Genomic DNA, 27,834 nt, shown 5'->3' with positions numbered 1-27,834 from the left:
GGCCAGGAATATCACTTCCTAAGCCCACAGATGGGATCTTTTGGGGTGAAAGGCACTAAATAAATGTAAGATACTATTAATTATTATTATTATTGCAAACGTTTTGAGAATTAGGTCATGTCCCATTGCACAAGTTCAACACGCTGCCCATTCATTCATATCTACCTAAAGCAGAAGAGACTGCCCTTCTCTCAGGGGGTAAGAAGTAAGAGGTATTTTTTGTTAGGGTCTTTCCAGACCAGAGAGCATCAAGTTTTCTTGAAAGATTTGTTATACAAACACTCATCTATTCCCCAAAAAGGGAACAAAACCAATACCAGTTGATTTAAGTGACATAGCTAATCAGAGATCTTAAATTGCTAATTTACAAACTACCATATACAGTATGTAAAGGAATTACTTCAATCTGTATTGAAACACAGTCACTTCTGAGGTGGATCACAACAGCTGTGTAAATAGTACACAGCAACACTACACAATAGGATAGGAGAGGAAGTGAAGAAGAACTCCATATCTCACTGAAACTATTTGGAAAAATGTAATCAGCCAGACTTTAATTTGATCATGTCGCTGGAATTAATGCCCTTTGTATTGAGCAAAGTACATCTTAAATTACCACAAGTGGTCAGGAACTCAGTTTTATGTCACTTCTGAAAGGCAGCACTTCAATGTCACTACACCCCTTTACTTTGGAAACTGACTCAATGTTAATTCAAAAGGAAGACTGTTACCTACTTGGGTCTGATTAAACCAGGACATCAACCTAGCATTTTTACCTGGTAACTCCTCTCTTATGCTCCAGAAACTGAAGTTTTGTTAAGAAGTTTTTAAAAATTAAGTCTCTAGACCTTATGCCTGTGAAGGTAATCTTTAAAATGAGAACCCAATATAAACAAAGAGGTGCCTGAGTCTGCAGACAACCTACAATGGTAACAAAGAGGTGTGAACTGCTCTCATTCATCTCATTTTGGTATAGAGTCTGAAGCTTAGTGATGACAGTTTAATGTTAATGTTACTAACTGTTTCACTAGTGATCAAATCATACAAGAAAAAAGAAGGGAAATTACATAATAAAATCTGCACATTTTGTTGTGATTGGCATCTCATTTTAGCGTTACAAGTGATTGGAGCCTGGACTGGGGGTAAAGCTTGGGAGAGTATCACCGCTCTTTATTCCCCCAATCTGAACCTGCACCTACTAAATCAACACCCCTTTCTGGTGAGTTTTCCTTGAATGTCTCTCATCCAAGGCCCTGATCCAGTAAAGTATGTAAGCCTATTAGCAATCCCAGAACTAATGCTAATACGTATACTTGCATGTGTTCATATACATATACACTGCTGTGTCCTTGACATGAGCCCAAGGAATACCAAAAAGTATAGTAAGTTAAAAATTTTGTAGAGAGAAATGCACTTCAGCACTTTTGGTGAAGGCTGAAGTGCAAGGCCTGAGAGCTTTTTTCTCCCTTCCCACAATTAAAGAACATCTTACACAGAAGGAGGTGTTGGGAGATTATACTGCTGGTCCTTCACCCCTGTCAGCCAGTAGGTAATCTCAGTTCCTTTGCCCTAATATGTCAGAGAAGAGAGAAGCACAATTTACGGATTAGATAGGCACAATATATGATTTATATGCTTTATATTATACTGTATTATATGATGGTTGTATTATCTTTGCTTACTGTATGTAACAGGCACCCAGAGCATAGGATGGGCACCTATCAAATTTTATAAACCGAAACAAATAAATGTAACAAAGCAAAGGTGAGCAAATTAATAGGTCTCTCCCACCAGGTCCATTCACCACTGCCTCCTCTCCAAATTTTTATTACCAATTATATAATTTACCTACAGTACTTCCTGGACATCTGTTTTGCCTTGACTTATGCCTCAAATGCTTTTTCAATGGCTATATTAACACTAGAATGGTGTCTCCATCACCCTGTTACCAACAGATACATCTCTCTTGCTCTCCTGCTGTTTGTCTAAGACAGGTGAACATCTCAGGTGTATGATACCTTTAGATAAGTTTCATTCCTGTGTGTTTGTAGGCATGGTATATGTTACCTTCAGGTAAGTCTTTCCTCTCGTTTTATACTGAAAATGGCAGTCTGTCCTCTTCAGGATGGCAATAGTAGACCCACTTACATGAATCCGTAAAGCTAAAAATAAACAAACAAGCAACAAATGTTTGATTTGTTTGATGTTAATTTTCTGTGCAAACCTGTGCTATGGCAGAGGTATATCTAATTGTCATTGATGTCTTAGGACTCATTCTGTGAGCAAATAACATTAAAACTACCCCTATATTGTTGAACCCAAAAATAACTACTCCATCACATAGCATTATATATGAGAAAAGACTAAAACAACTAAATAATTATAGCTGGACCAACCAATGCTTCAGGATAGAAGTGATTACAGTATTTGCGGTTGGGCCGGGGGTGGGAGAAGGAGAAGCAGAAGGAATGGGAAGAAACTGAGCAAAGAGAAGAAAATTTAGGCTGGCTCTCAGGAAACATTCCTAGTTGCAAAACTAGTAGACTGTGGGATATTTATTCATTTATATTTAATATAATAAAGATGACTATTCAAGTCACCAGGTGCCCAAACATAATCAATTATATAATAAATACAATTAAATTAAATTTCAGCAGCATTAAAACCACCAGTTCCTCAGGAACTGAGCCAGCCAGGCACCTACCCCCTTCATCTACTAGGAAGCAAAAACTAGGAATAGGCCTGCATTTTCCAGAGTGGAGTGGACGAATGGACAATTTGATCTTCTATCTTTAAATGTCTACGCTTTGATGATAAAGTTGTTCTTGGCTGGAGAAGGAACTCTAGATTTGAGCGCACAACTAGCCTACTGCCAGATTACACAGAGGGGTGAGCTTCAAGTCTTACGTAAACCTGTGGATTCCATCCTTGAAGCTGTGTTAACCGTGTCTCCAAATAAACAGTAACGAGGCATCTTAATCCCAACCACACCAGCCGCACATGGACCTGAAAGCAGAGGATAGGGCAGGGAAAGAGAAAGACAGAGAGGCTGTTATTCCATGGGGATTCCGAGAAGCCCTTGAGGTCTCAGACAGAAAGAAACTGAAACTTAGGAATTAGCATGATGCCATCATAACTATGGGAGTTATTTGTTAGTGTCCAGGGGTGGGTGAGTGGTCTCATCTGGAAGATGGCACTTCTAGTAGCAGAGCAGGGGCATTGAGGTGAGCACTGATTGAAAGCACTATCTACATCACTTTGTACAGTGTCTGGAGGTCTCATATCCAGCTGTAGACCAGGCCTGTCTCTGTTCAGCTTGTAAAATATATTAAATGTATTAAATATATTAAAAGACTATTTGAATATATTTCTGTACAGACAAAAATGCAGAAGTATTAGCATTTAGCACTTAGCATTAGCATTTAGCATTAGCATTTAGCACTTAGCATTAGCACTTAGCATAATTCCTAAGTGTCAGCTCTGGAAGCAGGGGATGGAAAGAATGAACTTAATAATGAAGAAGTTTCTGGTGGTGTCTTTAGAGCCTTCCCAAATAACTGAATTGTTATATTCCTTCTCTGGTGATGGACATAAAGAACAGAGTACTGAAACAAGAAAAAATAAAAAGATAAAGTTTCCCCAAGTACTTGGAGTCTTTGGATTATCCACAATGCCACTCTAATAAAGTAATTCAAAAATTGATTCTCGAGTGGGCCTGGTGAGAACATTTGCCTCAAAAGCATTTAACACAGGCCTGCTTTTCAGTGGGGGAGGAAAGGTCTCTAAGGACTCAGGTGGGTATAATGTCACCAACTCAATCTCACAAAGAACTAAAGAGGTACCAACCTCACAGAAATGGGGTTGTTAAATGGTATGGGAGCAAGCCTATGGTCTATTTAAGTCCATTGCCCTTCCTCAAACAATGGTCTTTTATACCTGATGCTTTCGAGGAAGGCGACTGACAGTGCTTCTGGCCAGTTGTGTGTCATGCTATGCCATAGTCCTCAGACAGAATCAATTTATGAATAATGAAGCATGAGCACTTTTAGCCATTGTTTACTTTTTGATCTAGATAGAATAGCTATGTCATTCATGTTCAGATGCCATGACCCCATACCAGAGTGAATCCCAATGCGAATCCAAACAGGCAGGCCTGGAAGATGTCGTAATTCAAAGGACCCCATGAAACTAAGGATATCCAGTGCCATCATAGAGATGTCCACTGCGTGGCGGTTGCCGTTTCTCTTTGGTAAGCCACTCACCACCATGTACGCATCACCAATGGTCTCCACCTGTGGAAACAGGATTAACAGTTACCATTCCCAGTTACTGGAAGATGCATACAAATTGCAGATGGAAAAGGCCTGTGAGAGTCATCTTGTTGATCTCTTCTTTGAAAGTGAAGGGTTGCCAAATTCCTTCCAAATAGATGACATCTTTCTAGTAGTGAAGAGCTCAGTACACAGCATTCTAGGTAATGAATCTGTGACCACTTGGTATCAAAAACCATTTACAGAGAGCTATGTGAAGCACATTAGAGAGACGTAATCTTGGCCTGTACTTCTCTCATTTGTCTTTATTTAGCGTACTGGTTTTGAGCCTTTGTTACCAAATTCTATTCCCAATTACTCTGTCTGTGATGTTTTATGTACCCTGATTGTTATTTAAGTGTAAGTGAGACTCTGTTCACCTTGTAAACATCATGATGGTCGAGAATGTGGTCAAAGTTCTTATAGATGTCATTGAGCATGTCGACCACTTCCATGGGGGTGCTGTATTGGCATAGCGTGGTGAAGCCGACAATGTCGCTGAAGTAGATGGTTACTGCTTCAAACAGCTCTGGCTTTACCCGCCCAGTATCCTTCAAAGATTTTACCACTGGCCTGTGAATAAAGGTGGAAGGGAAATGGAGATAAAATATACCTTCTGCTTTAGAGTACAACTCAGCCTCCTAGACCTGACAGCAGTAAGTGTTTCAGAAATAAAGGTTTGATAAGTAAACAAACCAACATTCTAGTGATGAGTTCAACGGGCACTTGGAAAGTCAGACACGCTAGCATTTCTGGCTACAAGAGCCTTCTAGATTATGAGATCTTATTTAGATTGTAAACTCCTTGGGGAAGAGACTTTTCTTATTTTTTGTAAAATGCTATGCATCCCTATGCCTTCCTATATATAATAACTGAGAAAATCCATATGGAGAAGTTACATGCATCCGACGAAGTGGCTATTCACCCACGAAAGCTCATGCTCCAATACATCTGTTAGTCTATAAGGTGCCACAGGACTCTTTGCTGCTTTTACAGATCCAGACTAACACGGCTACCCCTCTGATACTTGAGAAAATCCAGAGACAAGACTGGATCAGGCAGGCAGTCTCCTCCCAAGACTTGCTTTCAAGTCTCTAGCTTGGAATTGTGCACACTAAAGCCAAGGAGACTCAGGGCTTGTCTACATGGCCCCACAGTTTTGACTATGGGGGTGTGAATTGCAGCACATACTTGTGTGCTGTGCTATAACTCCCCTGTGTGGATGCTGTGGGTGCAATCTAAAAGGTACCGAGTTTGTACTAATTTAGTCCTGTTTAAAGAGGACTATGTTAATGTGAAGTAGTTAGTTCACGCCCGCAGCATCCATATGGAGAAGTTACAGGAGAACACACTAGAGTGTGCTTCAATTCACACCCTCATCGTGCAAACTGCGAGGCTGTACAGACATAGCCATACTTCTTTCTACTTAGTTCCAATCTGTCTGGTGAGCATCTGACAGCTTTGGAAGTTGAATCCAGTTTTCAGTGTCCTTTTGCACACATACGCTTTCTCTGCACATCTTGTTCTTGACAAGACTGGGGGTGTTTGGCTTGATGTCCTGGCCAAATTCCACGTTGGTTAATTACATTCTGCCTCCCTGAATTCCCACTCCTGTTTCAGTTGTCAATGGCAGTCTGTCATTCTTCACATCCTAGGGCTTTGGAAGTATATTAAGCTAAAGCGCACAAAGACCATTTTAGTGCAAAATAAAAGTGTCTATATGGGGAGCAAAATAGATCGTGTGCTTTCAATTCACACCCTAGTTTACTCCACACTAAATTCCCTATGTAGACAAGACCTTAGTGTTGTTGCTTGCTGTTGAAACTGCTGCTGTATGCCACCACAGAGGTGGCTGCATTTCTGTAGAAGGTGAATTGATTCCCATATATATCATTTGTAAAGCTTGTAAAAAACTTCAGGATCCTTGAGGATGACAGGAGCTAAAGATATGTAGACATTACACTCAAAATTCACAGGTTATGTCACCTAATTAACTGAAAAGTCATCTTAAAAATAGGTATTAATTCATTTTGTGAAATGATTGTTCACTGTACACCCAAGGACCTCATTCCATCCTCAAGCTCGTTTTTAAACCAGTTAGTCTGTATGGCCATCATCATGTATAATGATTACATGAAGTCTGGGAATCCATGATGTTTCAAATTATCTCCAGATTGTTTAGCCCTCTGTTCGCACATGGCACCTACAGGTCTCCCTCTAGTATCCTCCTGTAAGTCTTTCAGATGTGACACCTAGATATATAGAGGAGGACTGGTTTGGCCAGTTCTAGGCAAACAACCCTCTTCAATATCATTAGCATTCAAATAGATCAGTTATTTTATTGGTCATGGTGAGACATGCATAAGCTAGAAAGTGCTCATCTGTTGCAAGACAACTTTAAATTCTTCAGTTAGAAATCTTAACTACAGGTGAATCAGAAAGGGCTTGCCACAATACCACCCTTCTCCACTCAACCACACTTTACAGATAACAAACTGAGGTATGACTACACTACGGAGACTATACTGGCATAGTTAAAAGCCATAACTATGCCGGCATGACTCTGTAGCGTAGACGCAGCCTCCACCAACTGCAGGGGATTTTCTGTTGGTGTTGGAATACCACTTCCCTAAACAATAGTATTTTTCCATCAACATAGCTGTGTCAACACTGAGGATTAGTTCATTATAATTATGTTGGTCGGGGGTGCTTTTTCACACCCCTGACTGATGTATCTATGTCAACCTAATTTTTAAGTGTAGACCAACCCTGGATTTTTTCCCCCCATCTTTTAAATCATTAAGTAGTATTTTAATTTTAGATCAGATCGGGGTGGGGTTGAGCCTCTACAGGTACTTCCTAGTTAAGGCTCTGATTTAGCAAATAATTTTAACTTTAACCATGTGCTTAAGTGCAGGGGCGGCTCTAGGAATTGCGCCGCCCCAAGCAGAGCGGCACGCCGCAGGTGGCGCTCTGGCGGTCGCCGGTCCCGCGGCTCTGGTGGACCTCCTGCAGACGTGCCTGCGGAGGGTCCGCTGGTCCCGCGGCTCCAGTAGACCTCCCGCAGGCACGCCTGCGGATGCTCCACCAAAGCCGCGGGACCAGCAGACCCTCCGCAGGCATGCCTGCGGGAGGTCCACCGGAGCTGCGGGACCAGCGGACCGTCCGTAGGCATGCCTTGGCGCGCTGGGGTCTGGAGCCGGCCCTGCTTAAGGGATGCGCTGAATTGGGGCCTTAGACATGGATTTCCTGGGCACTGGCAGGTCAGAGCAGTTCCTAGGTAGCTGACAAACTGTCAAAACTTTGAATCTCTGTCTGTGCAAACAATGTCACATTTTCACTCTCAGCTGTATATTTTCCCCAAAGATCCTGTATGGGGAATCAGAAAGAGTAGAGTGCAGAGGGAACTGGGAGCCCTGCAAATTTACCATCTGCTGAGCTGGGTAGATGGGGGAACTAGAACAGAGAGGTGGAAGCAGCCTTTGATTCTCTGATTCAAAGAAATACAGGATCAGTGTTAGGATAACCTCCGGCTTTTAAAAGAGAGCGAATATCTGTAAATAAACTGCAAGTGAGAACTTTCAAAATGGTAGACGACTTTTATGATAATAATTTTATGTTTCTCTAGAGTCATTCATCTTGGAGGATCCCAAAGCACTTTACACACTGTGAGTATAAGGATTATTTCATCCACTACTGAAATACAATAATTTCTGGGACAGAATATGGCAACTCATTAGCAGCACACAACAAAAACAACGCTTCCATTTTAGAAAGAACAAAGACTTTCTCCAAATGAAACTGCAGGCTGATTTTAGGTTAGCAGAATATAATTCTCCAAGTTGGAATTTGTTAAGGCCACCAACACTGACCCCACCCCCATTTACGTAAACAGAGACATTCAGTTATATTTATGAATTTACTTTGATTTATAACTCTAATACCAACAGACACACATTTAAAGCTCTGAGTGTCCTCACAACAAATAAAATCACAGTATCAAATACAAGCATAAATTACATTGCTCTCATTTTTTCCATCCACCTCATCTACAAATGGACCGTGTAGCATGTGATGGGGTATACCAGGCCTTCCCTGGATACATCACCACCCTGACAAATTTGCTTAAATGCAGAGTGTCGCCTGGGAAAGAGGGGCCATGAGTGCAGACCTCTGAGCACGGCCTAGAGAAGCCACTCAGGCTCTGGTACTGGCAGAACCAATAAGACTTGGTCCTTCAGCAGCTAGAAGAGCTCTGAGGAGGCAATAGGCAATCAGACTTGCCTGTCTGCTTCTGCTAAGAGGGAGCATGGGGGGAAGCTTGGGCAGGAGAGCAGCTCCCCAGTGTTAACCCAAACCATCCATGACAAGGTCTGGGGCTCACAATTTGACCTCACCTTCAGTTTAAGCATGCAACAAACTCTTCATTTTTATTTAAAGTTTAAAAGCCCAGGTGGCCATTTCTTTAGATTAATTTCAACTAACTGTTACTCATCTAGCAAAGGGCATATGGTACAAGATGCCTTGCTCCTGGCAAGCTGTGACATAGCTTCTCTGGAAAGCTAGCTGATCTGGCAGACCACATGAGAAGCATGATCCAGAGCAGATCAGGCTTCACAGAGAATAACATGTTGACATAAGAAAATAAGAACATAAGAACGGCCGTACCGGGTCAGATCAAAGGTCCATCTAGCCCAGTATCTGTCTACCGACAGTGGCCAATGCCAGGTGCCCCAGAGGGAGTGAACCTAACAGGCAATGATCAAGTGATCTCTCTCCTTCCATCCATCTCCATCCTCTGACGAACAGAGGCTAGGGACAGAAATTGACAGCCCAATTTCTTCTGTATCAAGGTCGTCTGTTGACCACAATTGCAGCAGTATAGTTTAGGGAGAGAGGTGGTCTCATGGGCAACCAAGTCCCAAACTATTTAATACTTTACAGGTAAAACCCAACACTTCAATCCACTTGGATACCAACAGGCAGCCAGTGCAGATCCCAGAGCACCAGCATTATGTGCTCTTAATGTGAAATTCCACTCAATAAGCAGACAGCTGCATTCTGCACCAGCTGCAATTTACAAGTGATATCAAGATATAGCTCTCTATAGAGCTCATTAGAGTAGTCTAGGCTGAAAGTGACAGAAGCATGAACAATGGTGGTGAGGTCTGCCTGCATCTGAAAGAAACTGTCCCATTCATCTCACCAGATACAAGACTCTTGCCTATAGCTTCTAGCAAAGCACCCTGGAGCAGTAGTCAGTCTAACAAAACACCCATATTACCAACATGTTCTATAAATGGCTGTCCCTCCATCTGGGGATCTAATATAATCTTTACAAATTCTTGTGATAGTTTCCCTCAACCCACTCAACCTCAACCTCAATCTTATGTCTGTGATGCTTCAGCCAGCTAGCTCTCAGCTAGCTTGCCACAAACAAATCTTTCTTTGCCTCCTGCACAACCATGGCGTAAAACTGTAAAAGTTCTTAATGTTCGAGCTAGTCTAATTAGCACAAAACTTCCTCCTGAAGTGCTCTAGCAGTCACCCCACTTGCTCCCCTTTTGCAAGTCATCTGTAAACCATGGCAGTGTAGGAGATGAAAAAACTGTAAGAAAGAGCATGTTGGGGATTCTGTATTAATAGCTGTGGACAAAAAAATCATAATATGCCATGACTATTATGGTCTGCTGGCAAAACAGTATTTTTCAATCAGAGCCCTGCAGAACCAAACCAAATCCATCACCTCAAGAGGAGAGGACTTCCTAATGTGGGTTAACAGTCAGTAAAGGCTAAATGGTAAAGACATGGGATCTTTAATCATCTTACAAGTTCAGGACCTAAGTTCTACAGCTCATTTGAAAGGTGATAATGCCAATCATAGGCAAAAAAGAATGAAAGTGGGCCAAATTCTGCTTTTAGTCACTTGTTATAACTCACAGAATATTTTAGCCCATTTTGTCTGACCTGGATATCTGGAGGCAAGCACTGTGAACTGTTACCATTTATTCTGTGGAGCTAGTATTATTCACGCCTTCACGCTCACTGTGGTTGGAGCCTCCCACAATGATTCTGATGCATTACACCCCAGTGGGCCTCACAGTCAATATTGAACGCTTCCTACTGCATGGAAACCCCTGCTGGTTAACACTCACCGTGGGAGCAGCATGAAGTTAAGCCTGTCCGCTCTGTCCCTTTCTGCCTTGTAGAGCTCCGTCCTCTCCTCTACCAGATGCTCTAGGTTCCGGGAATACAGCTGCAGACGCCGGATCAAGGTATCCATGTAGTTTTCATTGGTCTGACTATGGTAGTTACTGGGAATAGTGGTTGGGAAAAAGATGAAGAAAGCACATTGGCAGGACACGGGCAAAAGTGAGCTACAGAAGGTTATTTCAGAGTGTGGCTTCCTTGCAGTTAGAATGGAAATTGCTCAAAGCTCATAACTTCACCTCTTAGCAAAGGCTTATTTTTAAGGCATAAAGGCCTCAGGCCCACCCAGGTCACCATGTCTTGCTAATTTTCTGAGCTCCAGTTCTCCTGACCCTGCTAATCTCCACAGTTTCAGGTCACTTAAAATAACCTGAGACACAAATATTCAACAGGAGAGAGTACCGTGGAAAGCAAGAATCCTGAGAAGGAGCTAGAGGTGATAGGAGGCAGCAAATTAGGTATGAATTTGCAGTGGGATATAGCAGCAAAAAAAGCCAATGCAATTTTGGGCTGCCTTTGCAATGGCATCTTATCACCAAACGGGGAAGTAACAGGTTGTGGGTCACATTTCACTCATTGAGATCTGCTGGTTTCCACTGGTGGGATCTGGACTGAAGACTCCCATCAATGGACCATCTGCCAGAAGCAGAGATGATATAGCACAAGCTATGCTTCACTTGGAGTCCTGAGCTAGCAGATGCAGCCTATGAAATAGATGGGGCCAAGATGACTGGAAGATCCAATAATTCGGATTCTGATGGAGCCCTGGCTGGATTTTAAAACTGCCTTTTCCCCATGCAAAACATCCATGTTAAGGTGGCAGTGAAACCAACTGCCCTCTCCTGGGGTAAGCCCCCTTCTAATGCAGCTGCCGTTGCAGTTGTTGGGCGTGAATTGTGTGTTGCTCCATGCCCCTGGAGGTGAATCTAACTATTTTTCTGCACTTCTTTGGTGTGACCTCATCTGGAATGTTGTGTTCAGTTACAGACACAACATTATCAGAACAATAATGACAATCTAGAAGAAGTTCAGAGAAGAGCAACACAAACATAAGCATGCGGCTGGTGGGACAGACTTATGGGGATAGGTTTAAAAGTTGTGAAATAGTCTCTGAAGGGAAGTGGCTGAAAACCCATTGCTTGGGACTTTTAAATAACTAGATTAGAAAAAGTATGGTAGGAAACTCATTTCACTCAAATCCTATAATTACCTTACTCTGGGTAACCTGATCTTTTCAATCACCTCACTTTGTGGTCATCTGAATCCATTAATATCACCAAAACAAGTCACCTGAACTTTTAAATCATCTCATCTCCAGAATATCCAACTCCATTAATTTCCTGAAACCTGGACATCATGACCCACTATCGGACACTTGGGTAGTCCCTATTTACACAATGTAATAATTTGGGCTCTGGGTGATCATCTCTCTCACACACCCACATCTGCCCCAGTCAAGTGAGCTCTGTTTTTCCACTGATTGAGTCATGTTGCATCAGAATACACACCTAGAACTATCAGCTTCCAAGTAGCTGGGAGTTCGGAACACAGTGCTTACCTAAATATTTTAGCCAGAGTGCTCTCAAGTTTCTTAAAGTCGGGCCTTTTCTCTGGATCTTCCTCCCAGCAACTTTTTACAAGCATATACACCTGAGAACGTACAACCCAGGGGAAATTCAGGTGAGCAGTTGCAAAGAATGGTAATAGGGTTAAACAGCAAGACCAGGATCTGTTCACTAGTCAATATGGAATTCCTCTCCCATCCCTCTTGGCCAGTAACTTATTAAAATGTGACCAATTGTTATTAATCTGTGACCAGGGAATTCATTATAGGCACCTTTCAGCAACACTCACTTCACGTTAGCCACTGGTCGGCAGACAGATGATACTGACATTCAGTAATGACTACCAACCTGAACAGAATTTGAATCAGTGGTCCATAAATGAAAGCCAAGTGAAAGGATCCAATCCCCCAATCTGGTACCAGACTGTAATTACTGACCTAGAAGTGAAAGCCTTAGTAATTCCATCCCCAATTCCCTGAGCTTGGGTCCTGGCTGGAACTGGTGACTCAGAGATAAAACGTCATGCTATTACCAGTCCCCTGAGATATCCACTCTAGCGTTTAATTATTATTGTGGTTTAATAATATCAACATTTTAAAAGACATACTACTGTAATATAGAAATGAATACTGTACTACTATTTGAAAGTGTTGTCAAAAGATAATAGTAGCCCTTTCCCAAATAGTTACATAGACCCCATAAATCACTCCACTTCAGAATATAGGATTTGCCACACTGGATCAGACAATCCATTAATGAAGTCCAGTATCTGGGCTCTTGTCATGTAGAATCAGATGATTAATCACTTAGCCCAGTTATCCCACCTGCAGAATTGGCTAATAGCTGATGCTTCAGACAAAGGTAAAACACCCTCCCCATGATGCATCTGGTCAGGACGAACAGACACTTCTGCCATACTAAACATACATGTGTTCCTTAAAATGAAACAGGGGTCTTCTTTGTCCCATATGTCCCATCAAAAAATTAATGCAATTTAAAAAAATAATTCTAAAAGTGGAGAAAATATCCTCTGATTTGTTTGCTTTTTTTTCTTTTCCAGTGGATTGGCAAACGCCTCCCACTGGACACCATGTGAATTCAGAAAGAGTCACCCTTAACACATGTTGTAGTTGTTGGAAGCCACCAGGTGCAGAAGAAGGAAATGCTGTGTTGTGGGCACTGGAGTGAGGAGGAAAGAAGTCCAGTGAATTACATTTCACTGCACTGATGTTAATTATGGGACATTTTTTCTTCCTGAAAGGCCACAGCATTGGAACATACAGTGTGTATAGCCTTCATCCTCCCACACCAGCCATCTCTGGCCTGGCTAGAAGCATTTCCTCTTTTCCTTTAGTGTAGGCTTACTTCCAGCTCTCCTTCTCCTGCAGTCTCTGGGACCAGGTCTGGGCGGAAGGGTCTAACTCCTTTGCCACTCTCCACTCTGTAAAGTTTCTCTAATGAAAAAAAAAGTGCAATATTTAAACAATAAAGCGGCAGTGCATTTCTGGGTGAGTTCAGTATGCGAAGGTAGTTTTCTAAATAGAGATGGGCCCAAAGCAAAAGCATGGCTCTGGACACCCATGTTTTTTTATCTGGATCTGAACTTTGGGGGGTTTCTAGTTATAAGGCTCAAGGCCAGAAAAGAGGGACTTGAAGCCACCTGAGAAATGAAAGGAACAGGAATGTACATGTGCATGTATTGAGCATGATAGACATGGACATGACAACCTCCCAAGTGGCCAGTAGCCATATTAGTGCCTTTCTCAGGATGGGGTGTAGCCATAGTAAATGGCAATGTGAAAAGCCCATTAGGATATTATGGCCTGATTTTCAGAAGTGCAGAGCACAATCTCACAAAGGCAATTGAAGCTTCAGCTACTCGGCCCCTTTACAAATCAGAGCCTTAATATATATGAGTATAATTTTGAAACATAGCAGTTTGTTACCTTATTTGTACCTATAAGCAGGAAGACACTGTCCCATCCTACCAAAACTCTCTGACTCCTGAACACATCAGAATCCAGGTCATGTTTTCAAAGCTCATTCATATTGTGACATCAACAAACCATTAGCTTGCTTCCTAACTTGCAATAATGAATGTTCTGCTAGCCCAATCATGTAAAGGGCTTCTGGTAAGCGATATCACAAATGATTCTACACATACAGCAGGGGGATTTTTTGCCTATTACTGGTCCTTCTATCTATCTATCTATCTATCTATCTATCTATCTATCTATCTATGGTATTTACAGCATGCCAATCATCATAGTATCTAGATGCTCCATTTCAGAGGCAGAATATGACTCAAGCGTAATTCAAAAAACCTTCATTTGTTACCTGTCCTCTCTCTGATCCTAGGCCAAACATTTATAAAAGAGGAACTGTTGAGGACTTTTAAAACCTTCCTAATAGAGAGTCCCAATCCCTGATTCTTGGCAGAATACTATAGAAACTTTACCCCTCAGCTGTCTAAATGTATGCTAAACTTATTTAACCAATTTCTGAAATCAGGATCAATATCAGAACTTATTACATCAACCACCCATATATTCCTAATACTAAAATAAAGGGAAAAGCTCCGTGGAGTGTGGATGTAATCTCATTGCTAAAGAGAAACTTTAAAATCTTAACAAAAGATTGGCCCACAGATTTATAAAAAGTTACTCAGTGAATCCAGAGTGGCCAAAGAAGCTTCAGGCCCAATAGATTTAGCCACTATTAATCTGCTTCCAATTGTACTCCCACACAGAACCAGGCATCATTTGACACACAGTATGCTCTTGGGCAGACAGGGTTATACAGATGACCAATATGCCGTGAATATAATATGTTTAGCTAATGATTCCCTATCTTTTAACTAAGTAGAGCACTGTAAACTTTCAAAAAATGGTGGTGATTTGCTTGTTTGGTTTTTAGGCAAACAGAAACTCAAAAGTAAATCTGAAATGTTCCTTCCCCGTCAAACGAGCTTTCTCAGATGTTCATTTGCATTGAGTTAGCAATTTGAAAGGCTGTTTCCCAGAGTATAAACATTACGTGTCTGGGCAGGGAGCATGCTGAGGTTACCCCAGAAATTCTTCTAACATGTTTAGAGGGGAAAAAGCTAATTGGGAGGCTGAGGTGTTGCTGTACTATGTGTTTAAACAAACACAGGGAGGGTTTGGCAGAATGACTCAGAGGTAGAAGAGGTGTCTGAACTCGTTATCAATATGCAGTCTGGGGAATTCTAAACTCTTAGATACATGTGGTTATTCTAATTTATAATGATAGATGGATTCTGGTGTTGTGGCATTGGATTTACATCATATAAACAAAATTTGTCCATTTCAGGAACAATACAGTGTTGGCTTCCCAATAAAAGAAACTTATTCGATATCTGTGAACAAGAAGCTTCATAGTTAAGTTTGTCCATTGTGGGTCTTTTATTAGCATAGCCTTCTATCCGTGTAAACCTAACACAATTATCTCACTGGCCTACAAAGCTTTTGGCAAAGTCTTTTACAAATCAGGCAGATAGAGACCTAAAAGTTGTGTTCATAATATGAGGAAGGGTCATGCTTTGTTCACAATCAGATGAAAACTGGACTAAAGGTAAAATTTTCAGAACTGCCTAAGTGACTAAGAAGCCCACTAGGACTTAAGTTTACATCACTGAGGCAGTTTTGAAAATGTTGCTTTTAATTTCCACTGAAGATGAAGCCCCAGCTGGTCTCAGCAGAACTTTAATGGCATTCTGCTTTAGTAGTTGCATAGACTTACTGTTTCATCATACTAACCATCTTCTGGATCAAAGGATTCAATACCTCCCTGCTTGCTTTTACTAGCCATGAGAGGTATGGGTCCACAACTCAAAAATCACAAGCTGATGTTCACCCAGTGACTCCATAACTTCATGTAGCAAAACTTCCTAGAATGTCCCTTGTCACGGAATGTGGGGGGAGACAAGGCCCTGCACCCCCAGCTTCCTGCGATTCACCATGACTCTCTGCCAGCCAGTAAAACAGAAGGTTTCTTTAGACGACAGGAACACAGTCCAAAACAGGTCTTGCCAATAAAGACAACAGGAACCCCTTTAGTTAGCTCCATCTGGGGACCCCGGGGAGGCCACAGCCCTGTTGGTCGGGGTGGCTCTCTCCATTTCCCCGTTAGCTCCAAACTGAAACTCCCTCCAGCCTCTCACTCAGCCTCTCTCCAGCTCCTCCCCCAGCCTTTGTGTCCTTTGTCCAGTTTCCTGGCCAGAGGTGTTACCTGGCTTCCAACCCCCTTCCTGGGTTCTCATGTTACACGCTCAGGTATGCTCCCTTCCCCAATGCAGGCAGTTCCAGCAAAACTCCCGTGCAACCTTCCCAGGTCAATACTCCCAACTCAGCGTTCAAATAACACATCAAGAACATTCCCACTTCATCACACTCCTCAAGGCATAGATCTGCTCTCTAAAATAGCAGCCAATTTGGCACAAATATAATTAATCTTCTTCCTGAAATATGTGGAAAATTCCCTGCAGCACAAAAGATCTGATGAGGTTTCTGAGCCAAGGAAACCAGAATTTACCAGGGTGTCAACTATTTCGAACAGTACCATTATATGTGATTTCATGGATGCAGTGGAGGAGAAGAAAATTTTCTTTTCTTGAAACATTATTGATGAGATCTGCAAAATACCATAGTGAATGCCTAACTAGCCCACCTATAAATGCCAAGCACTCCTATTTCATGTCATTGGGTTTCTTTTGCCCTTTTGGTGTCCATGTGGATTTGTTGTTGATATTTGGCATTACTGAATTGTGACATGTTGGAATATGTAATGTTGCAAGGGGGAAGGAAGAAAGGAAAAACAATACAAATCTTATTTAAAAAAAATCACAGCTATTACTCACAGGTGTCATGACTATTAGACTCTTCATTCATTGTCCAGTGAGAAAAGTAGCAGCTCAAGTACTTAACAGAGACAGTGTTTTTCACTAAAAGTTGTGGAAAATGTGACAGTCTCAGCCACAACATCCAAATGCTATGGTTGTAGCATAAGATAGATGTGGGTTTTTAGTATTTTACCTTTATGGTCCCGGCAGAAGTTAGTGTAGAAGGTCTCCCTGCGCAAGATGATCTCCTGTGCAATGATTCCATAGCTGTACACATCACCTTTCTGAGACACATCAGCATGACGAAGGTGTTCAGGAGCTGTCCACAGATCTGAGCAACCAGAAGTGGTAGATACAGAGAGAGATGAAACTGATTTGTGTGAGCTTCTTCAGAACCTCATCTCCTTCATGTTGTTTTAATTTTATCTTCTTACTATTGTTACTCCCATCCCCACTAGAGCTTGGTATTGTTTAGATATTTGTACAGCTGTTGTGTGGAAGGGCCGACTTCAATACACACTGGATAACTGACTACCAGATATGCTTAGGTTCAAACACAAGTTGTTGAGCTAGATGCAGGAATTACTGGGTGAGGTTCTATGGCCTGTGTTGTACAGAAGCTCAGATTGGATGGTGATAAGGTCCTTGTTGGCCTTAAATTCCATGAACCTATGAAAATAATCCCCAAATGTTTTTGAGGCTGACAACATCATTGTATCATAACATCTGGGGCTAGGTAACAACATACATATGTATTTCTTGTACACCGGTCACCACGATATCTAGACATTGTGGTGTTATTCTGTTGTGCCAACCTATCATGACATGTTATCATTCTATCATAATGTAAAGCAAAATCATTCTCTTAGCTGCAACACAGCAGTCATAATGCAAACACCACCCTGTTGTGATGAAATAACTTTGTTTCAAGGGATGAATTCTAACATCCAATAATTCTCAGTTTGCTTGTAACAATATTTCCCCCTGAGCTATCAGAGAAAAAAGAGAAACCTATTACTAATATAAAAATAAGAATGTAAGAACGCGCATACTGGGTCAGACCAAAGATCCATCTAGCCCAGTATCCTGTTGTCTGACAGTGGCCAATGACAGATGACCCAGAGGGAATGAATAGAACAGGTAATCATCAAGTGATCCATCCCCTGTCACCCATTTCCAGCTTCTGGCAAACAGAGACTAGGGACACCATCCCAGCCCATCCTGGCTCATAGCCATTGATGGACCTATCCTCCATGAACTTATCTAGTTCTTTTTTAAACCCTATTATAGTCTTGGCCATCACAACATCCTCTGGCAAGGAGTTCCACAGGTTGACCATGTGTTGTATGAAAAAATCCTTCCTTTTTTTTGTTTTAAACCAGCTGCCCATTAATTTTGTCTGGTGATCCCTAGTTCTTCTGTTATCAGGAGGAGTAAATAACACTTCCCTATTTACATTCTCCACACCAGTCATGATTTTATAGACCTCTATCATATCCCCCCTTAGTCATCTCTTTTCCAAACTGAAAAGTCTTATTAATCGCTCCTCATATGGAAGCCATTCCATACCCCCAAACATTTTTGTTGCCAATAATTTCAATAAAATGAATATAAATATGAAATGTGACAATGAGAAAACCCTGAGCGAGAGGAGTGTAACATTTACATTCAGTGCACTTTTCCTAGCCACTAATTTTCCATATTCCTACCTCTATTACTGCAAATGGTTGTGTGTGAATCTAAGAACTTTCTCTTGCCATTCCAGCCCCAGGTTCTCTTCTGTCTACATATCACAGAGATGATACAATATGTGTTTATGACATTCCAGCTGGTAATCATAAAAATGATTCCAATGTCACAATTTCAGGTTTATATCTTCACTCAAAAATCAAGTGGGAGGAGAAGATAGGTGGGGAGAAGAGAGGAATGCTTATTTATATAGAAATACCCCATGACGATCAGCAGAAATAGAAAAAAGGTGATAAAAAAACAGCAAGAGCTATAATTTACTGGAACTCCATCTAAGGAATATAATATATTAAGGATCTCTTTAGAGAATTATTTTAAAATGTAAACATTATGTAAATTTATGTAAAATGACATGTTAATGTTCGAATTACATCATAGTACATCACAAGATGTTGTGATATTTCATGCAGACACTCCACTGTTTTGTGATCAATACTATCATGGTGTACCTCACCTCTTTTCTGCCCTGTCACACAATCTCATCGCTCTTGGTGTGTCCCTTTGAGAGGGAGCAGGGTCCAGTGCACTGTAACTGAAAGCTGCCTCCATATTGGGTTTCAGAAAGAGAGAAAGGGCAGGTGAGAGCTGCCTGAGAAAGAAAGGAGAGACCAAGAACCAGATAGGAGCAGCAGAGGAGAGTTGTTGGAGACAGAGAGGAGCAGAGGAGAGCTGGCAAGAGTTACTGGGGGAGCACTACAGGAGACCAGGAGGGTGAGAGAAAGATGGTGATGGGAGCTGGTACCAAGGGCAGTTGGGAAGACCTGAAGTTGAAGAAAGTTGTTAGTGAGCCCCAGCTAGAGCTAGGGAGCCCTGCCAAGTTGCGGGAAAGCTCATGCAAAAGCCCCAGGACAAAGAGGAAAAATCAGCTTGGTCAGGGAAAGCTGAGAATGAAACAAGAGGGCTGATGCTGGAGTGTGGATCCCAGGAGCAGGGGTAGGACTCACAAGCAAGGAGGCCTGGGGAATTGGAACACTGTGGGGAGCCCTCTTGTACCACGCCTGAATGGAGGGCTGCAGGAAGCCAAGCCCAAAAACAAGAGGGTTGAATCTGGAGAGATGTTCCTTAAGCAGGATAGGACTCACAGGCAGGAAAGCCTGGGAAGTAGAATGCTGCAGTGAGTTCTCTTGAGGAAGACCTGACTTGGAAAGCTCTGGTACCACAGTTGTGGGAGCAAAGCAACTCTGATACCTCTCCAGCATATGGCCTGGAGAGTGGGCCCTGGAACAAGGGCAAAGGAACCGTGAACAGAGCGGTGATTGACTCTTGGGTGGGTGACCTGGAAATCACTGAAGAGCGCATGAAAAACTGTTTTGTTTATATCTGCTGTACCTTTGTATTTGGAGAGAATGGTTTTATCATGAGGGTTATGCAGATTACTGAATGTGTACATTAATACATTATGCCCACAAGTAGGCTTTTGAATTGGACATTGAGAGAGACTGTGGTTTTTTTTATTTTTTTTTATGGCTGGATCAGGAGAAACTGAGGTAGTTGAACTAGTTGTGCTGCAGGCTGCCACAGGGGGACACTTTAGCTGGGGTCGCCCTGCCACATGCTGTAAGAAAGAGCTTTTTCCCTGCAGTTCCTGCCATCTCAACAACCTTCCTGTCTCACCCTCTCACAAACTCTCCCTGCTTTCCAAATATCCGTTGAAATTATATCTTTCTTTCCTCTCTTCTTTTTACCACTTGCTTCCTTTTTCCTTCTGCCATTACTTCTCTCTGTGACTGTATTATTTAACTCAGTAAAATGTTTTCAGACACAGTTTGTATGAAAGATGCGATACAAAATAAAGTTGTATTGCATGTCATGCATTCATTTCTTTGTACTCAGTACATCTAATGCACAATAGAGCACAGGATATCATGTAGCTTTTTAGAGAGTAAACATTAAAAAGTCTCAGTGGACTAAGAAAATCTAACTTTCCACAACATTATAGTGAGTATGTGTTAGACAAATCAGTAAGTGTAACTTTTGCATAGAAACATACATATTGCTTTCACTTAAACCTATTTCCCCACATGCTGTAGTTTAGCCTAATAGTCCCACAATCTTATTCCGGGGCTGGGATGAGAAGAGTTCGGATTGTGACTATTTTTGCATACCTTTCCTTGGAGGAAGAATGGAATTGCAGCCAAAATCAGTGATCTTCACCACCATCCGGCTGTCCACTACACAGTTTGTGGACTTGAGGCGGCCATGGACCTCAGTTTTACTTGAGTGCAGGTAGGACATTCCCTGTGAGAAAAAGAGAGAGAGAGAGAGAGAGACTGTATGTGACTTGATTGCTACCAACATTAGTAAGAATTTGAAGGTTCATCATAAAATATATCTAGGTACTTACATGGCCCTCATCAGCATAGTATCTGAGCATGTCACAATTATTAAAGAATTTTATCCTCACTACACCCCTATGAGGTAGGGAAATATTTTACCAAAGGGGATTTTCCAAGGTTAAATTAGATGTCTGTGGTAGAGCTCTCAAATGAAGCTAGGTCTCTAGAGTTCCAGGCCAGTGCCTTACCCAGATTATCCTTCTTTCCAACTAACACTGTCTGATACTGTGATGTGCTTCTTGACAGTGCTAGATCTGCTGAGTTTGGGAAATTTATTTCCTCCAAGTGAAGTTCATTGCATTTGCAACAACTGCTTTTATGGTTTTTTTAGTAAAGGTTACAGTTTTGTATAAGTATTTTACAACCCTAAAAATGTGGCTGGGGAAATGTTCCAGTTTTTTATTTTGTAAAGAATGAGCATCTTAGCTAAATGAAAAATCCCCATTAACTGACAAAAGTATTAGGATTGTATCCTTTCTGTAGACATCAATCTACAAGTGGGACTCATAATCAGCAGCACTTGAGCAGGTCTGATTCTCCGAAGTACAGGGCAGCTGAAGGATCAATGCAAGAGATTACTAGATGACATTCTATGGCCTATGTAATGCAGGAGGCCAGGTTAGATTATCATAAAGATCCTTTCTGATCTTACAATTTTTGAATCTATATACACTAGTCCATACATAATACCTGCAGTCTGTGGGCTAACTTCAGAGGTGAATCTTCCAGTTCCCTCAGCAAGCAGGTTATGCTAATTCAGATGTTTTTAGACTCCGGCTTCCTGAACCCTCTTTCTCTGACACACAAACTTGCAGACATGTAATTTGCACCCCTTTATTCATCACTTCTGAATTTGGCCCACTTAGTCTAGGACCGTCAAAGACGGCATATCTGGTATGTCAAGGACCTGTTAGAGCGATGTAGCAAGAGAAACAACTGGTAGGTAGGTGTAAATTTAAGTAGGCGGTGTACAATTTACACCTATTTACAGTCTCCTATTAGTTGTTTTTCCTTCTACACCTCTCTCTTCTGGCCCTTTGATATGTAAAATGCAATCTGTATGCTGAGGAGGCTAGAGGGTGTATATGACACCAGTTTAGATCCCCTCTGAATTTGTCCCCATAATTTTAAACACACACATGCAAATGTCATCCTCAAGGATGACAGATGATAATCATGAATGTGGATTATACAAACTGAGTGATAATAATCACAGGGTGTGACATGCCGCTCTTTCACAAGACAGAACTGTGCTTTGCTTATAGTAGTGGAAGAGTCAGGTAATGTTGTGAGACAGTTGAGACAGGAACAGCAGCAGTATGTTTGAACCCCAACCCTAGGGGAATGCAAGCAATACATATATCATGCTGGAACCTGTGGAGACTATGTAATAATGTGTGTCCAAAGGAAACACTTCTTAACGCTGCTGTTACTCCCATGCAGCCCTGCTGACACCACCTACTGTAGAGAGCCTTCAACCGCAGGCCCTTCTGCAAGCTTCAGGGCCCACTTTCTACTTCTGCATCTCGTGTGCACTCCTGCTGACACCAACCCAGGGAGCAAATCCACTAGAGCAGAAACTCCTCACCAGTTTTAGCCTCTTACGAGATGATTCCAGGGCCGCCCAGAAGGGGGGGCAAGTGGGGCAATTTGCCCCAGGCCCCGAGCCCCGCAGGAGCTCACAGGAGAGTTTTTCGGGGCCCCTGGAGCGGGGTCCTTCACTCGCTCCGGGGGCCCCGGAAAACTCTTGTGGGGCCCTGGAGCAGAAGGAGCCCCAGCCGCTGAATTACCGCCGAAGCAGGACCTGCCACTTAAGTGCCGGGTCTTTGGTGGTAATTCGGCGGCGGGGGGCCCCTGCCATGGGTCTTCAGGGCACTTTGGCGGCAGGTCCTGGAGCAGAAGGACCCCCCGCCGCCGAATTACCGCTGAAGACCCGGCACTTCAGGGTCAGCTGAGGAGCTGGGGAAGCAGAAGGCAGAACTCACAGGTAGGGTAGCAGTCAGGGAGGCAGGAATTGGGTGCAGGGGAACAAGAGCTGGTGATGGAAGGTGCAGGGCTGCAAGAAGTGGGTGTTGGATTATTGAATTGCAGGAAGTAGCAATTGGGTCTGAGGGATGCATGAGCTGGGTATTGATGGAAATGGGAGCTGGAGGGCAGTGAAGCAGGAGACGGATGTAAGCAGAGAAGGAGCTGTTGGGATAAAAGTAGGGAATAGTGTGTGTGCATGAGGGTCAGGTAAGGTGATGACAGCAGAGTGGTGTTTGGTAATCACTAGGCCACACCATAGCCCTCCATTATAATACCAGCTCCAAACTGCAAATCACCAAGTACTCATGTGCTTATGAGGACTCCTCAGAGAACTTGTTTGAATCATCTTGACTGGTTCAAATAACATCAGGTGATATGCCATATAAAGGGCCTCGTACCTCTTTTATTCTTGGCTCCAATATCCATTTATAAATAGTACAATGGCTAACAGGTTGTCTATGAAATCCTGGCCCCATTGAAGTCAACGAGAATTTTGCCAGTGACTTCACTGAAGCCAGTATTCGCCCCGTATCTCAGTGTATGATCTCATCAGATCTGATACTCTCAACAGGGTCAGCTTTGGTCAGTGCCTGGAAGGGAGTCCTATGAAGATTAACTGCAAAGGATTAAGAAAACTTGTTTGTAAGATTCCAGAAGAGAGGGAAACATGTCCACAGTTGTTATTTAAAAGAGCTCTTAATGCTGAAGGTTAACTGAATATGAAATAGTCATTACCAGGATCAACAAACTGTGACAATTTGAATTAAGGAGATTTTAATAAAGAGTGAGATTTTCATTATCACATTGAAACAGACATAGCAGACTCATTCATCATAGAGACCACATCTGAGCTGAGGCATGTAGGAAAATGGAAGGACTGGCCAGGAATGGGAGTAGGAATGATGGAGAAGTAAGAAAGGTAAGGGAATAGATTATCTTAATCTGTGTGTGAAATTCTTGGTCGCCATTTCACTAAAAATAAAACAAATACATATTTAATTTAAAAAAACCTTGTTTTACTACCTATCTCAACTCTCCACCTTCCAAAAATGGAAATACAGTAAAAGCTTTATCATCTGGCATGTTGGGGAAATGGGTGGGGGAGGCGGTAAGTAAAAAATTCCAGTTAACTAGGAGGGAGTTTGGGTGCAAGATGGGGTTCAGGGCTGGGGGTTGGAGCATGGGAGGGAGTGTGGGGCATGGGCTCTGGGAGGGAGTTTGGATGCAGGAGGGCATAGGTGCCGACTCCAGGGGTGCTCCAGCCCTGGAGCACCCATGGAGAAAAAATGAGCGGGTGCTTAGCACCCACCAGCAGCTAAGCTCTGACCCTCCCCCCACTCCTGCTCACTGGCGGCCCCCTCCAATTAATTCCTCTCCTGCACTCCCAGCACCTCCTGAACTCTGTGGATCAGCTGTTCAGTGGCAGCAGCATGCAGGAGGTGCTGGAAAGGTTGGTGAGGAGCGGGGCGCGGTGGAGGGGAGACATGAAGAGCCGGGGCGGGGGTGAGGCCTTGGGGGAAGGGGTGGAGTGGGGGCATGGCCGGGCAGAGCGAGGGCGGGAAGAGACAGGGCAGGGGTGGGCCAATGAGAGCACTGGAACCAGTGCTTGGGGCCAGGGCAGCATGCAGAGCCGCCTAGCCGTTCCTCTGCTTAGGAGCAGCAGGGATGTGTCATCGCTTCCAGGGAGTCACACAGAGCCAGGTAGGGAGCCTGCTGGACCCCACCTGGACTATAAACTGACTTTCAGTGAAAATCAGAAATGCCAGTTTATTGAGCTTTCCAGCTGGAAAAGTGCAGGATAACACCGCTTTTAGTGTATGTAGTGAAGGTTACTTAAAACCAGCCTTGATTACAGTGCAGGATGAATTTATTCCCAGGCTAATTTGACTTCACTTCCTGAAATGGTTACACCTAGTACTAGTAGTGAGTTTTACCATGAACATATGAACGGCCATACAGGATCAGACCCAAGGTCCATATAGCCCAGTATCCTGTCTTTCGACAGTGGCCAATGCCAGGTGCCCCAGAGGGAATGAACAGAACAAGTAATCACCAAGTGATCCATCCGCTGTCGCCCATTCTCAACTTCTGGCAAACAGAGGCTAGGGACACCATGCCTGCCCATCCTGGCTAATAGCCATTGAAAGATTTACATTTAAAAGATTAACTACAGCGTTCATTTAAAAAAACAAACCTTATTCTGTTGTTTTTGATACAAGATGGTGCGAGTCTACCATTCTGAACAAACATTGGAGTTTTCCTTTAAGCAGCTTGCCCAACGCCACACACCATAAATCAGCAGCAGAGCTAGGAATAGAATTTAGGGCTCCAAGTGCCTAAATCCCTTCTCTAGCCACTAGACCGCACCTTTTCTCTTGGTAGCCTAAAACATATATTATGTTAGGCCAAGGGTGGGAAAACTTGTTGGCCCGGGGGCCACATTGGGGTTGCGAAATGGTATGGAGAGTCAGGTAGGGAAGGCTGTGCCTTCCCAAACAGCCTGCCCCCTGCCCCCTATCTGCCCTCTCCCACTTTCTGCCCCCTGACTGCCCCCCTAAGAACCCTAACCCATCCAACCCCCCCGCTCCGTGTTCCCTGACTGCCCCCTCCTGGGATCTCCACCCCTAACTGTCCCCCAGGGACCCCACCCCCATCCAATCCCCCCTGCTCCCTGTCCCCTGATCACCCCCTCCTGGGACCCCCTGCCCCTAACCGGCCCCCCGGGACTCCACCCCCTATGCAACCCCCCCTTCCCTGTCCCCTGACCACCCCCTCCTAGGACCCCCTGCCCGTAACCGCCCCTCTGGTACCTCCCCCATCCCCTTTCGGAATGTGGCCCTGCAAACATGGGCGGAGGACTCAGGAGGAGCAGGGGCAGCCATGCAGCCGGAGATTAGCAGAGGTTTCCCCTTCAAAGCACTGCTTCTCTCCGGCTGGCTGCGCAGTTGCCCGGTGTCCCTCCTGAGTCCTCCAGCCGCGTTCCCACCCACACCGCCCGCCTGCTCCCTTGCCCCCGCAGTGCAGCCTCTCCCCCCCACGGGGGGTGCGCCGGTGCTGAGCTGCCTGAGTGCCCGGCCCTGCGGCTCCCTGTTGTGGGGGACCCGTGCTAGGGCAACCTGTCTTCACTGTTAAATCTGCCCTGAGCCATGCCATGCTGCCGCGCTGCCAGCACGGCGAGCTGAGGCTGCGAGGGAACAGCAGGGGAGGGGCCAGGGACAGCCAGGAGCTCAGGGCGTGGATGTGGCCCACAGGCCATAGTTTGCCCACCTCTGCGTTAGGCCCTGTCACCTATAGCTACCTGCTATGCAAGTTTTATAGCATGAGGACAGATTTATAAATGCTTCATCGCCACTGATTCACTTACCTTGGCAATATCATACATGACAGAGATTTTAAACTCCCAGTCCATGAAGGTGCCATCTGGGTAGGAGATCTTATCATTTAAGACATCCTGGGAGGACAAGAAGGAGACAAAGCTCTGAATCACACAGCCTTTTGGCCAATGACTAAAAAGGGGTACCCCTCTGTTTTACTTAAGAAGTATGTAAATTATGACAGACACTGGGTTACTTGGAGGCTAGGGAATGGAATATAAGTTTGTCCTACACAGCAACTACAAAAAGGTGAGAACCTAACTTCTAGCCACTGTGTTTTCCAGTGGCAAAAATGAGCCTCTGTGAATATGTTTGCCTGCATGAACACTGTGCAAATCCTAGCAAGACATTCACTGAGAGTCTTTCCATTGACTCAGGAGCAATGCCAGTTTACATCTGCTGAGGATTGACTCCAGGCAGGAGAAGGGAGAGGAGCAGAAGAGAACAAGTCTGCGATATTACTTCACAGAAGTACTCGAGTACTCACAGAAGTACTCAAGTAATATTCACAGTACTCAAGTACTTCACAGAAGTACTCAAGTAATATTACTGACTGGCAGGTTAGCCATCTGGCAGGTTAGCATTTCATTTTACAACTGGTAAGAGGGGCTTGCACAGTTATTTACCCGCAATGATCCTCTCTCACAGTATTCAATCACCCCAAAGATCATCGTGTCCATCTTCACTGTGCCATAGAACTTTGTCAGGTTGTAATAGTCGATCTGGAGGAGCTAGAGCAAAAATAATTTATCCATTAAAAACAGTGTGGGAGCCAAAATTAAGTCTGATGCTGTGAAGGGGCTCTCCATTCCAGACCCTGATATGATGTGTGGGTTCTCTGTGTGCAGTTGTGGGAGAACCAAAGTGGGTAATTGCTGAAGGGTAGCTCTCATTCCAGAGCCTTCTGATCTAGGAGTTAAGGGTGGGGAGTGACTGTTCACTGTATTCCAAACTCCGTTGTCTCCATTATGCCTCTGCAGTAGAACCTCACAGTTTCACACCCTGGACATGGATACCCATTATAAATGACTGAATGTTGCAAATTAGTTAGTAAATGAACAAATAATAAAAATATGAGGATCCTGCATGATAGTATGTACTTTGTTCATTTAGTTAGGCTATTGCAGTTTCATTTAAATTATTTATAATACTTTACAATGTATCTGTCCCTAATGTAAAAATGTACGTAGTATATTTTGTAAAAAATTGTGAAGTATTAAAGGGTATAATTCTGTGAAAGTTAATGGGGATGTATTTGTGTACACCAGAGATACATTTAGCCCTTAGTAATAGGAGATTTGACTACAACAGTCCACTATTAAATGATTGGTATGAAGTGAGGAAAGAGAAATCAGTACTAAAAATGATGCTTATAAAAATGTGGATTAACAAGGTTCTATCAAG

At 43.3% G+C, this 27,834-nt stretch overlaps 1 protein-coding gene across 1 annotated transcript in view; it reads right to left on the bottom strand.

The window, feature by feature from the left end:
• LOC120374311 (heat-stable enterotoxin receptor-like) overlaps nucleotides 1-27,834 on the bottom strand; it is a 61,177-nt gene that overhangs the window by 1,961 nt on the left and 31,382 nt on the right. The window contains exons 15-26 of the mRNA XM_039493770.1: nucleotides 27,057-27,161; nucleotides 26,421-26,507; nucleotides 20,798-20,930; nucleotides 17,137-17,274; nucleotides 13,451-13,539; nucleotides 12,079-12,170; nucleotides 10,466-10,624; nucleotides 4,691-4,883; nucleotides 4,118-4,292; nucleotides 2,908-3,006; nucleotides 2,068-2,162; nucleotides 1,493-1,569 (exon numbers count right to left, since the gene is read on the bottom strand). Coding sequence (XP_039349704.1) covers nucleotides 1,493-1,569; nucleotides 2,068-2,162; nucleotides 2,908-3,006; nucleotides 4,118-4,292; nucleotides 4,691-4,883; nucleotides 10,466-10,624; nucleotides 12,079-12,170; nucleotides 13,451-13,539; nucleotides 17,137-17,274; nucleotides 20,798-20,930; nucleotides 26,421-26,507; nucleotides 27,057-27,161 — 1,442 coding nt within the window. The remainder of the gene's footprint in view (nucleotides 1-1,492; nucleotides 1,570-2,067; nucleotides 2,163-2,907; nucleotides 3,007-4,117; nucleotides 4,293-4,690; nucleotides 4,884-10,465; nucleotides 10,625-12,078; nucleotides 12,171-13,450; nucleotides 13,540-17,136; nucleotides 17,275-20,797; nucleotides 20,931-26,420; nucleotides 26,508-27,056; nucleotides 27,162-27,834) is intronic.

This window comes from Mauremys reevesii, linkage group 1 (genome assembly GCF_016161935.1).
Source record: "Mauremys reevesii isolate NIE-2019 linkage group 1, ASM1616193v1, whole genome shotgun sequence".
Taxonomy (NCBI): Eukaryota; Metazoa; Chordata; order Testudines; family Geoemydidae; genus Mauremys; species Mauremys reevesii.
The sequence above is the reverse complement of the archived record's forward strand: the minus strand, read 5'-3'. Positions and strand labels throughout refer to the sequence as shown.